This window comes from Larus michahellis, chromosome 1 (assembly GCF_964199755.1).
Source record: "Larus michahellis chromosome 1, bLarMic1.1, whole genome shotgun sequence".
Lineage (NCBI taxonomy): Eukaryota > Metazoa > Chordata > Aves > Charadriiformes > Laridae > Larus > Larus michahellis.
In genome coordinates this window covers 91,743,813-91,755,220 of record NC_133896.1, presented here as the reverse complement: position 1 = coordinate 91,755,220, position 11,408 = coordinate 91,743,813, and the positions used below count along the sequence as shown (strand labels likewise).

The 11,408-nt window shown below is 58.1% G+C and overlaps 1 protein-coding gene across 4 annotated transcripts; it reads right to left on the bottom strand.

The window, feature by feature from the left end:
- Positions 1-275: 275 nt before the first annotated feature.
- Positions 276-11,073, bottom strand: PIANP (PILR alpha associated neural protein). Of its 4 annotated transcripts, none has more exons than XM_074592928.1 (7): positions 10,994-11,073; positions 10,224-10,388; positions 3,744-3,812; positions 3,031-3,602; positions 2,779-2,860; positions 2,296-2,523; positions 276-2,150 (listed from the first exon to the last, which is right to left on the bottom strand). In XM_074592928.1, exons 3-7 carry the CDS (start codon positions 3,758-3,760, stop codon positions 2,129-2,131), a joined length of 921 nt encoding a protein of 306 aa, XP_074449029.1. In that variant the 5' UTR covers positions 3,761-3,812; positions 10,224-10,388; positions 10,994-11,073; the 3' UTR covers positions 276-2,128. The 4 variants fall into 4 exon arrangements, with proteins under 4 accessions (XP_074449029.1, XP_074449037.1, XP_074449047.1 ...); XM_074592936.1 differs by lacking the exon at positions 10,994-11,073 and adding an exon at positions 10,718-10,858; XM_074592946.1 differs by lacking the exon at positions 10,994-11,073 and having other exon boundaries at positions 10,224-10,480.
- Positions 11,074-11,408: the final 335 nt, after the last annotated feature.

The window sequence follows — 11,408 nt, the reverse complement described above, 5'->3', positions numbered from 1 at the left end:
GAGCCTCAACCTGTGCTTAGACTAGAGACCTCTGGAGTCCTTTCCCATCTACACTGTTCAGCCGTTCTGTGCTTTTAATAAGCCAGTAATTTTATTTGACCTGTCATTTTCTCCAAATCTCTACTGTTTTTTGCAAAGCTTATTGCAATTTACACTCTCATTTAAATGTCCTTCACGGTGAGTCAGATGAGACCCGAGATCACCTAATAGTTCAGCTGGGTAAATGGGCAGAAACAGGCCTCTTATGAAATTCCATGTGCTTTGTCCTATAAAGAATAGGCTTTTACTGCACAGATAAAGGATGAAAGGCCCATTTTCTTTTCTCCAAGATGACTTTTGCCAGAGATCTTGTATGGCGCATTAGGGCCTTCAAATTGTGGGTGAGTTTCCTGTCTCTGGCCACATCAGTCCAGCAGCTGAAGGTGTTCGTACAGTACAGGGGCAACTTTACCTAAATCTGCATCATTTCGGCTCAGTGGCTGTCAGTGTGGGGTCTGTGAATTACTTTAAAGGTGTCTGCAAGAGCCAAGGGAGAGCAACTATTATCATTAAGCTGAAATTTGCCATTTTACATTTCCTCAAAGCGACACCCATGGGTCCACACGTAGGAAGAAGGTTGAGACATGCTGATCTTGCTCACACAAGTAACAGACAACGTGGCTGCCTGTCCTACAGACCACCACAGCCCCAAAGTACATGCTCAGGCAACCAGATTGCGCCGATACCTGTGCCATTGGTTTTAGTCCCCAACCAGCTGTGACAATACACTTACGAAGGCTGGCACCCCAGATATCTTCTCTCTCATGCCCTTGATGAGCATTGCCTCATGGGTCTCCAGTCACCTTGCATTCCAGGAGAAACCTACCAGCAGCACATGGCAACCCCCCAGATGCTCCCAAGGTCAACTCTAAATTGTTCTTTGTCATCCCAGGCACACAGAGTCATATCTGCTGCTCGTTGCCTGTGGCATGAGCGTCTGAAAGCAATTCCCTACCTCAGGCCAGCAAAACTCAATTTCCTCGTGCCCAGCTATATCCGCATGCCATGCTTTAGCTGCTTCGGCAGTATCCCAGTGTACAGGACGCTTGCTAAATAACATAATGAGCAGAGGGCTTCGCCTCAGATTTTCTGAAGAACATCACCAAAGACTGATGTTCATCAGAAAAACCTTGCTGAAGGAGACTGAGGGGGCAGAGGGGGACAGCAAGGAGGCTTCCAAGGGATCAAAACATTTTGAAAACTAAAGGAACTCTTCCCAACTTTAACTGGCAAGAGAAGTGGTGAGGGGAGGAACTGAGAGAAAACAACTGGGGACGGAAAGATGAAGATACAAACTGAAGAGAAAAAAACAGAGGAATGTTAGGCAGAAAGAAAGAAGAGAGGTGTGAGTATCTTCCATCTAGGGGGGAGGTAATGTTTCCTTCAAGGAAATGGGTTGCTGAGGGGACCCAGGTGCTGCGTGAGCCTCTTCTGCCCAAGCTTCACCCACTCTTGGGACCCTCAGGAGAGCCAAGGCCTTGGGAACAGAAGAACCTGCCACCACCTCAGCCCTGGCTGAGGGGAGAGCGAGCCCCGGCGGGCAATCCTGCAGACAACTGAACTCCAGACGTTCACTTCAAAGCACACGACATGGGAAGGGACACACAGAGGGGTTAGGGCCCACGGGGACAGGGGTACACCTTTCCACCTCGCCTACCCCCAATGTCAGGCATGCACTGGTGAGAGAGTCATGGAGATCCAAGTGTGTGTGTGTGTGTGTGTGTGTGTGTGTGTGTGTGTGTGTGTTTGTCTGCGCGTGTGTGTGTGTGTGTGTGTGCTAGGAGAGGGGCCAGGGAGGCCAAGATTTCACACCACCACCAGCTGTCTTCTCTCCCACCAGCCTGCTCTCTCATCACCCTGTCCTGCGTGGGCTGGGGGGGGTTCCCCAGCCTTCCCCCAGCGGGAGGCTAAGGAGGCCCAGCTCGTCCATTTGCCCAGGCACGTCCTGGTGGCGTTAGTTAATAATGGTGGTGGTGAGCCGTGGCACAAGGAGGTCGTTTGTTCCCCGGGGTAGCAGAGGCGGCGGGAGTCTGCGCTCGCCGGCTGTGACGGGAGGGTGGGACAGCCAGCTCTGCTTCTCCTGTGAGCATCACAGGTTCACCAGTGGGATTCTGGGGGGAAAAGGGAATCGGAAATTAATTAGCCACGGGTGGTTACGCTGTCCCACCACCCCCGCTAACCAACCAGCGCCTTTGCCCTGCCTCAGCCTGCTTGTCCCCCGTCGCCCCCTCCCTCCCCGGCTCCCTGGCCACTCACCGGTTGAGCTGGAAGGCCGTGTTCTTCCCGTGACCCCCCAGTTTCTCCACACCCTCTTGGCCTTGCCTAGACTCCTCTGCCTCGGGCGTGGGGGCCAGGGGGTCACCGTAGGGCCCCAGGATGCTGACTGTGGTGGGGGAGAGGTCCGTGAGGGGCTGCTGGCTCTCCTGCTGCCTCCCACCGCTCTGCTGCCCCGAGTGACGCCGGCGTTTCTGATTACGGTCCCAGCTTTGGAGAGAGGCGATGGGTGAGACACAGAGTGACCTTTAGACAAGCCCCGGCCCTCGATGACAGAGGGGTCCATGGGACCCTGCTACACCCAGCACTCAGAGCCCAGCACGGCCAGGTGCCGGACCTCCAGAGGGCTTCCAGCACCAGATCCACACCCTTGGGACAAACAGATCCCAAGCCCACAGTCCTCCTGCCCACCCACCTGCAGACTCTGCCGTGGTGACAGCCTCCATCGGCCCAAACCCCACTCACCAGAACTTGAATATGATCCCGGTGGCAACCAGGACGATGATGATGGAGATGGTGATGGTGACGTACAGCTGGGGGTCCACGCCTGCGAGAGAGGGGGAGTGGAGGGGGTGTGTGTGATGGCCACCCCCACCGGTCCCCAGGGAGCAGGAGCGCAAGGGGAGGTTCCCACGGGGGGCCTCGTGAATTTTGCAGAAGGAGCTGCTCCTGCGGAGATGGGGCAGGGGGGGTGAAGGAAGGGAAGGGCAGATTTACCTTCCCCCCGGGGCCCAAACAAGAAGGGCCGCAGGGTGGCCGGGGTCTCACGCAGGTTGAGCCCCGCGTTGTGCAGGAGCGAGTGGGAGTTGGGCTGCGCTGTTGCCATGCCGTGTGGCGAGACGAAGGTGTAACCCAGCGGTGGGAAGCCTGGGTTGGCCGAGTTGGCATCCCCTCCATCCTCATCCGACACCGTGGGGCCCCAGACGATGGCCCAGGGGTACTGGGAAGAGGGCATGCCGTCCTCGAACCCGGAGGGGGTGGCAGGGCGAGCCCCCGCCGCCTGGCGCCGCAGCCGCACCACGTGCCGCAGCTCCGACCCCCGGGGTGCCGGGGCCCGCTGGCGCGGCAGGGCCAGGCGAGAATCCCTCTCCTGCGGCAGCGAGGTCCTGTCCCAGATGCAGATGGGCCGCGGGGCCGAGGGGCTCCGACGGGTGCAAAGGGGCCGAGCGGATGCTGGGCCCCGCGAGCGAAGAGACCAGACGCCGGGAGGAGGAGGGACGGCCGAGACCAGGAGGAGGAGATGCCAAAGCTGCAGGGAGTGGACGCAGGAGAGGAGCGGAGGCATCCTGCTGCGGGGTGGGGGGGAGGAAAAACAGAGCCTTATCTGAGACGTCCCTCCTGATGAAAGGGCAAGCCACAAGCAGCCGGGAGCAGCCCGCCACCCACGCTTCCCCCGTCTCCCCGGTGAATGTGGGATGCTGTGAACCTACCAGGCACCGGGCTCCATCGCAGATGCAACAGCGTCTTCGCTCAGCGAGGATCCCGTCTCATCTTCTTCACTGGGAACCAAATGGGAGAGGTGTCAGCATCCCCTCGCCCAGCGGCCACCGCTCTCTCCCTGGAGGCATCGTGGGCAAGCCTCCATCCCTGACCAGCAAGGGCATCGCAGCACCCACACCCCCGCTCCCTCTCCTGTCCCCCCCCCGTGCCCACACGCTGTCCTGCATGGAGGTGCATCGTCCCCCCGACCCTGGCACCCCACAGACACCAGCCGTGTGTTGGCACAGGCAGACAGGAGGAAGGAGCAATCTCTGGAGCACACGTGCAGAGGCACATGCGCAGCTTCCCTGGGGACTCTCCTGTCTGAGGGCCGAGAGGGGGATTCGGCATCTTTGTTTGCTTATCGCTGGAACAAGTTGGAATCTTAATTTCTGTGTTTATTTATAGTGTAGAGTGTGTAATCCATTTATTAAAAAAGAGCCTCTTCATTGTGTGCCAGAGTGAGGGAGCGAGAGGGGAAGCACGAGAGTGATAAACCGAGAAGACTGAGAGAGTGAATCAGCGAGAAAAGTCCAGCCTTACTAAAGAATTTAAGAGCAAAAATACGCCTATCAAATATTTAGTATTTACTTTCCTCTTAGCTAACATGGAATTACCGTCCCACACTCCTTGTCCTAGCGTCCTCCGCGCTGTCCCACGCCTCTCGTTCTCCCCTGTTCCTCCCCTTTCTCTCCCACCTCCCATGGCCGAGCAGCACCAGGCGGCAGCGGTAACACAGAGTAAGGGCTGTTCCCCCGGGCTGGACCTCTGCACCGGCCACACGCCACCCCCTGGCACCAGTCCCGGTGGCAGCACAGCTGCCCTTCATGCTGTCTGCCCCTTCCCTTGTCCGGGCACAGCGCAGCGCCGGCACGGCTCTTCCCTGGTGAGCTGTTATGTGCCCGACCCGGGATCCTCTCCGCAACAAAGACCGCACGCAAGCACACAGAGAGAGAGGAAAAAAAAAAAAAAAATCATTCAAGATATTCAGCTCGCTCCCGCATCATGAAGGGGAAAGCATGAATGCCGACAGCCCGTGGCCGTGCCCTTCTGTGGCTGCCGGGTTGGAGGAACCGGGCTGCTCAGCCGAGGAAGTCAATGGCCAACCGCCCTGTGCCTCCAGCCCCCAGCCAGCTGTGTTGCACCTCCCGGCTCCCAAGGGGTTACTGCCAAGCCCTCCGGCTCAGCCCATGTCCCCCACTAAAACTGCAGCCCTTCCTGAAGGAGGGAAGAGCTTGGTGCTTGCTCTTGCGGTGGGTAAGGGGACTCACGCCCCTGATGTACACCTGAGGAGAGGGGCTGGGAGGAAGGGCACCCATGAGTGAGTAGCTGTCTAGCTCCTGCTGCATTAACTGGGGATATTTTTAGTTTCCTTCTGTTAAATATTTAAACAAAGTTCACAGAAAAAAAGGAATTGTCGGCTAATGTGCCCTGCCCTTCCCTCCGGGGCAAGATCAGTCTCTGGAGGGATCCTGAGATGAAGATGAGGAAAAAAGAGCAGCTATTCTCAGCATTTCTTTGTACTTTGCTCCTGAACCTCTAAGCCTTAGAAAGGACCCAGTATTAAAATGCAGCTCTGCAGAGAGGCAGCCGAACGGAGCAAGTTTCTTCTGAATCTCTGGCGAGATCTTGGCCATCTGGATTATGATCACGATGCCACGGAAGACCACGTCTGGCAACACAATCTTGAGATGACAGAAATTCTTTTGGACTTTGGAAAGGGAATTGCATGTGTCAGAGACCTCCACGTGTGAGTCCCTGTGCACACGAACTGCCTGAGTGGTTTCAAGATGGCCTGGGGCGCCTGGGGCCATGGCTGGGACTCCCCATGGGACATTAGTTCCCTGGGGTGAAGAGCTGCTCTGCTTGTGGCACAGCGTTACCAGTTACAGCTCTGGTCTTGAGGGGCTGTCAGGGGTTTTGCAGCAGGAGATGTGGATCTGGACAGTGCCACCCCAGGAGAGGAGATCTTCTCCAGGAGCAGGTAGACCTCAGTGCCAGTCCCACGGTGCAGTGTGGTACTTTAGGGGTGCGCATGTAACCGCTAGCACTCCTCCTAACTTAGACGGCTCTGCCAGCAGAGATGTGCCTGGGTGTAGGTGCTCAGTGCTGGATCAACCAGCTCACTGCGTTCTTCTCGCTTGTTGGGATGTCTCATAATGGAGACCTCGCTGTCCTTCTCGGCTGAGATTGTGAGCTCCACCAACAGCACCCCAGACTGTGGATTCCCAGGGTCTAAAGCCGGGGAATAAGAAACCCAACAGAGCCAAATCCTGAATTGCTTACACACCCAGCAGCCTGAACTTCAGCCCTACGGAACAGGTAATGGCTGTAACTGGAGCTGAGGGGAAGGAGTGAGGCACAGGGCTGGCCTCCTCGTGTACACATAACGCTGTGGAAGTGACAGCCCAGACATCGGGTGTAAGCCTCAGGCCTGAGACACCGTTGTGCGCAGCTCCCGCTGCCAACAGTGAAGAGCAGGTGACTGCCAGTGCCCCTACCCCAAAGGTGGCTCCAGGTGAGCGCAGGAATGACGCAATGTCAGTCGGTGTGAGTCAACACGTTCTGATTTGCCACTCATATCGTGGCCAGAGACTGACAGCGTGTCCCGCACCACCCAGGCGTGGTTGTGGAGGAGCTGAGAGAAGCACAGAGATGTCTCCCGCTACATGAATGCCATGAGAGCAAAGGAAGGTTTCAGGTGGAAACGCCAGCCAGCGAGGGCTGGACTCCACTGTGCGTGGAGCACACACGTTCAAAACAGAACACTGATGTCCCTGTGGCTTATGGACAAAGCAGCGGATAAAGCGTGTCTAGGGCGCTCTGCAGTTAGCCAGCGGCAGTGGGGATTGCGTCCTGGCCACAGACCCTGCTGCTTTGGAGGGCAAGTGTAACAAACGCCCTGCATTCAGCTCTGTCTGCAGCTCCCAGTGTGGATGCTGAATAAACTGGTAGATCTTCAGAGAGGAGGAGGGGACGCCAACGCTCTTACTATCTGGAGGTATAAATTCCAGTATCCACACACCTTACACCATTCAAGAGACCTTTGTGTGCCAGAGCAGAGAGACTGGATTTCTGCACCAGTGCCAACACGGCATGGCTCTTGCTTTCAAATCTGTTTCCCAGGTCTAATTTGTGATAAAAACAGACTACTGCTACTCCCAGGGTCCAAAGATGGACCCGTGCATTTTCGCTCGAGGTACAGAGCCTTCATCGCAGAGTTCCAGTCCTGTGATGCACAGATGACAGAGTATGAATGACAAAGCTATTTCCCCGGGGCACTTCACTGAACTCAGTCTGTGAATCTTGGTCCTTGGAAGCCGTGAGTGAGAATTACACTGTTCTCTGCTATTGCACATGGACCCCACTACCGGTCCAGACCAGAGATCCCTGGGGCTAGTCTGTTAGTAGCTGCTCCCATTGCATTTGCAGGATATGGAAGCACAAATCCTGCTGCTGTTTCCCAGCGTCAGGGACCCGACTGTGCTTCCTCCCTCTTTGTAAGTCTCTCGCAGCACGAACCTACTGCTGCCGGGACATGAGAGAGCAGATCTCGGTAGCCATGCCCCCAGGTATGTATCCCGGTTCACCAAGGGGGCTGGGAATTTACATCCTAAATAACGTCTAAGAGCAAAGCCTGCTGCACTCCTGCTCTGAGCAGAGAGCACAGACTAAGCCCCGAATGTGACACCCTGAGATCCAGAGTTCAGACACTACGGCGCCCCAGGAAAGCCCTAGGATTTGCTGCCAATAACTCCTTCTCCCTGTCCAGGAATCTTGTACACAGTGGTCCCAAAGATAAATCCTATCCAAATATAAAAGCCGTCACAGGAATAAAAGAGCCGAGGTGCCAGCCGTGCGCAGGCAATACCCGCGCTGTAGCTCCCTCGCATCAAATGCAATCTGTAACCTTCTGTTACAAAATGCTGAAGTTTGACAAATTCAAATGAGGAACAATACCATTAATAAAGAGGGTCACACACTAGCACAATTCACCTAGGCAGGTGGTGTATTCCCTACCGCCTGAAGCCTTCGCGTGGCCGTATTTCTGAAAGAGAACGCCACAGTTCAATCAGAAGTTACGGGCTTGATGCAGGAAATGAAATTGGTGAAATTCTCTGGCCTGTGCTCTGCTGTAGGTCAGACTCGATGATCAAAATGGTCCCTCTGGCCTTAAAATCTGAGAATATCGCAGCTTTCTCGATGCCTAGCCGAGATCACCTCCGACTGGAGAGCAATTGGATGAAGCCGAGCACACAGATGCCGCGTTAGTGAGAAGCGGGTAGAGCCTCCTTCCATCCGGGGATGGGAAAAGAGTTGCACCCGATTCTGTTTGGCTCGGCTGGCAGATGATGATCTATCTGTATTTTCGTAACATCTCGAGCTTGACTGCTGTGATACTGTGCCTCTAGGAATGAAGCCGTCTGCTCTCAGAGTGCTCCAGCTAGTTCCGAATGCAGCAGTCTGTTTGCTCGGCAACTCAAGCTGCCGGGAATGCATCACCGTGCCCCTCTGCACCCCACATCACCTCGCTTTTGAGCACCGAGTCCGGTTCGAGGTCTCCAAGCCAGCATTCAAAGCCCAGCATGGGATAGGCCCCAGTGACCTAAGCAATCAATCACCTCTCCTTATGCAGCGATGACCTCACGACGGATATATTCCACTGGAACAATGAAATTGCCAACCAGTTTGGGGAGAGGGGGAAGGGATGGAAGAAGGGGAAAGAGGCTCACGACCCTGAGGAAAAGAACATTCACAGGACCTGGGCCAAAATTATAAAACTTACTGCCGGCTGAAATAACGCTCGCCATTAGCAACCCTGCAGCACCGAGAGCTTCATGCAAATCCTTTCTTCGCCCAGCTCCCCCACGGCAACGATCCCACTCGAAATAGTGATAAAAAAATCAAAACAAACCTGAGGAGGACCCAGCCCTCCTCACAGGGGAAGAACGCTAGGTTGGCTGTCATTTTTTAACTCCCAGCCAGCATTAAGGGCTACGGTGACAGCTACCAATACAAGGCTGTGATCTGGGACCATGGAAGAGAGCAGCTACCTCCAAGCATCGAGCAGAGCGAGTTTAGGCATTGGCGGCAAGACCCACACACACGCTGCCTGGTGCCCCAAGCACCCCACACCTATATTTTTCTCAGTGGCCATGAACATCCCGGAGTTCATGGTCCAAGCAGCAGAGATGCAGTCATTGCTGGTTTGGTAGCAGGAAGCACGAACCCCGGTGCAAAAGGGGTTGTAGATATGTCCCACTGTATTCGGCTGGGTGAGGATTGTGAAAGGGAAGAATCCCAGAGCAGCTGCCCGAGGGAGGTAATTCTGCTGCGCTCGGAGGGGTTTGGGCAGCTGGGAGCATGAATCCGAATGCTGGTACCCTGGGGTGGGAGATGCCAAGCCCATCTGGGGAAGGAATTCCCACCGTGCACGGGGCCAGGGGTGACAGCTTGCAGAGCAGGCTGAGTTCGAGGGCTGGCAGTCTGAATGCAGTGGCTGCTCTACCTGGTGTCTGGGGCTGAGAGGGCTGGTGGCAGAGCCCAGGAGGGTCCAGCAGGACCCCAGAGGGGCTGACACTGCTCGCCCTGTGTCAGCGCGGGTCCTGCAGCGTTCGGTGTCCGCCGGGGGGAATTCCTGTGGCAGGATACCAAGGCAAGCACTTACAGGCTGGGTATGGAAAGCCTAGGCTGGGGCAGAATCCGGGGCTGGAAGGGTGATGGTGCATTTGGCCATTTCGGTAGCTAGGGAATGGGCATATGAAGCCCATCAATGGTCCTCTGAGCTCAAGTCTCCCTGCATTTGGGAACTGTGAGTGTGGCCCCATTCCAAGCAGCACTCTAGGATGCCGGTCCCCTGCCATCTAGCGCCTGCCTGCAATACATGTCATGAGTCTGCCAATCTTCTGCCTCCCAGTTTCCTACTGTTCCCGGGCATCCAAGTGCTTCAGGTGCTGAGTCTCCACATCTGAATTGCTCTCGCTTGCATGGTGCACCCTTGGCCAGGCGGGAGGAGGGATTGACCCCTCCGTTTCCTTTCTCCAGCTGCGCCAATTTGGCTGAAGTCGCCTTGCACAGCACAGGCTCCAGCACAACAGGTCTGTGATGGAGCCCAGAGCTGGAGGGCAAGAGGCAGCGATGCCTCGGCTGTGCCACCTCCCTCCCAGCCCCTCGGGGCATCCCCTGCCCCAGACTGAAAGAGGAACAGAAGGCGGGGGGAGGCGGGCGGGGGGGGGGGGGAGAGACAGCCGGCTAGAAGGAGACAGAGCACCTAGATGGAGAGAGGGAGAAGAAAAAGGGGGAGCAAAGGACACAGGGAAGGAGACGGGGAGAGATGACTTGGAGAGGGGCGCACAGCCCTCCCTGCCCCTCGCCCCTGCAGCCCCATCCCCACCCCGTCCCCCAATCCCGAGCGGAGAGGGTGAACTTACCTTGCGGGGAGACGAGCGGGGCGCAGCCGGGGCGGCGGAGCAGGGGGCTGGGGGAGCACAGCTGCCGCTGCCGGTGCCTCTCATGGCCAGGACGAAGGAAGGAGAGGAGGAGGAGGAGGATGAGGAGGAGGAGGAGGAGGAAGGTTTGATGAGGCTGAGCCCTGGCTGAGGGAGAGGGAGCGAGAGATGCCTTGAAATAAACAGCTGCCGAGGACTGGTCCAGCCCCTCTTTCTCTCTCTCTGTCTCTGTCTCTCTCGCTCGCTGCCTCCCGTTAACCCCATGGCTGCTGGCACCGCCGCGTCCGGCACCGGCGCCCCCGCCGCAGCCCGAGGGTCGCGCCCGCCGGGGTGGTGGTGGGGGGAAAGGCGGGGGGGGGGGGTGTCACCGAGTCCCCCCCACCGCCTGCCCCGGGAGCCCCCTGCCCCGGCGTCCGGCTGCTGCTGCCCAGGCTCCTCCCGCTCCCTGCCCGCCCGCAGCCCCGCGCCCGCCGGACCTGCCCCCCCGCTGCCGCCCGCCGCCTCCCCGCCGCCGCTGCCCGCTCGGCTCCGCTCCGCTCGGCTCCGCTCCCCCGTCTCGTCGGTTATTTCGGGATCTTCACAGGAAGCGATTAGGTTGCCATGGAGAGAGGTGTCTCCAAGGGACCCGTCGCTCCACAGCTCGCTCCGGCGAATGCCACCCCCGGACGGGTCCGTCCTTAGGGGGCGGAAGCCCCCCCACCCCTCACCCCCGGCCCGGGATCCCCTTCCCTCGGGCCGCCCCCCGGGCTCACCCCCGCCGCCGCCGCCCCGCAGCAGTCCCCTTCGGGGAGATGCCACCCCCCGGCCGCCCCTCGCCGCCGCGCCGGTCCCGCCCCCCGTCCCCGCATCCCCGCATCCATCATCCCCGGGATTCGGGCCCCCGGGCCCCCCTGCGCGCCGCGGTACCGGGGGGAGGGACGGCAGGAGGGTGCCCCCGGCGGGGCGCAGCCCGGGAGGGCGGGCGTCGGGGTCCTCCCGAGCCTCACAGCCCACGCGTGGGGCGGGTGGGACACGGGGGCGCTGGGGGGAGCAATGGGGGGGGGTCAGTCCGACGTGGGCGTCCCCGTCGAGGGGTCACCCAGGTCGTTTGAACATGTCCCCAAGCGCGTTTCTGGCAGGGATCGATGGGATGTGTCTGGAAATGGTAGGGATGTGACAGCGAAATTA

Excerpts from the sequence above, each read along its gene's own strand:
- PIANP (XM_074592928.1), bottom strand. Across the intron at positions 2,524-2,778 it reads GGGATCATATTCAAGTTCTG|CTGGGACCGTAATCAGAAAC; the intron begins GTGAGTGGGGTT and ends CTCTCTCCAAAG. Across the intron at positions 2,151-2,295 it reads ACGGCCTTCCAGCTCAACCG|AATCCCACTGGTGAACCTGT; the intron begins GTGAGTGGCCAG and ends TTTTCCCCCCAG.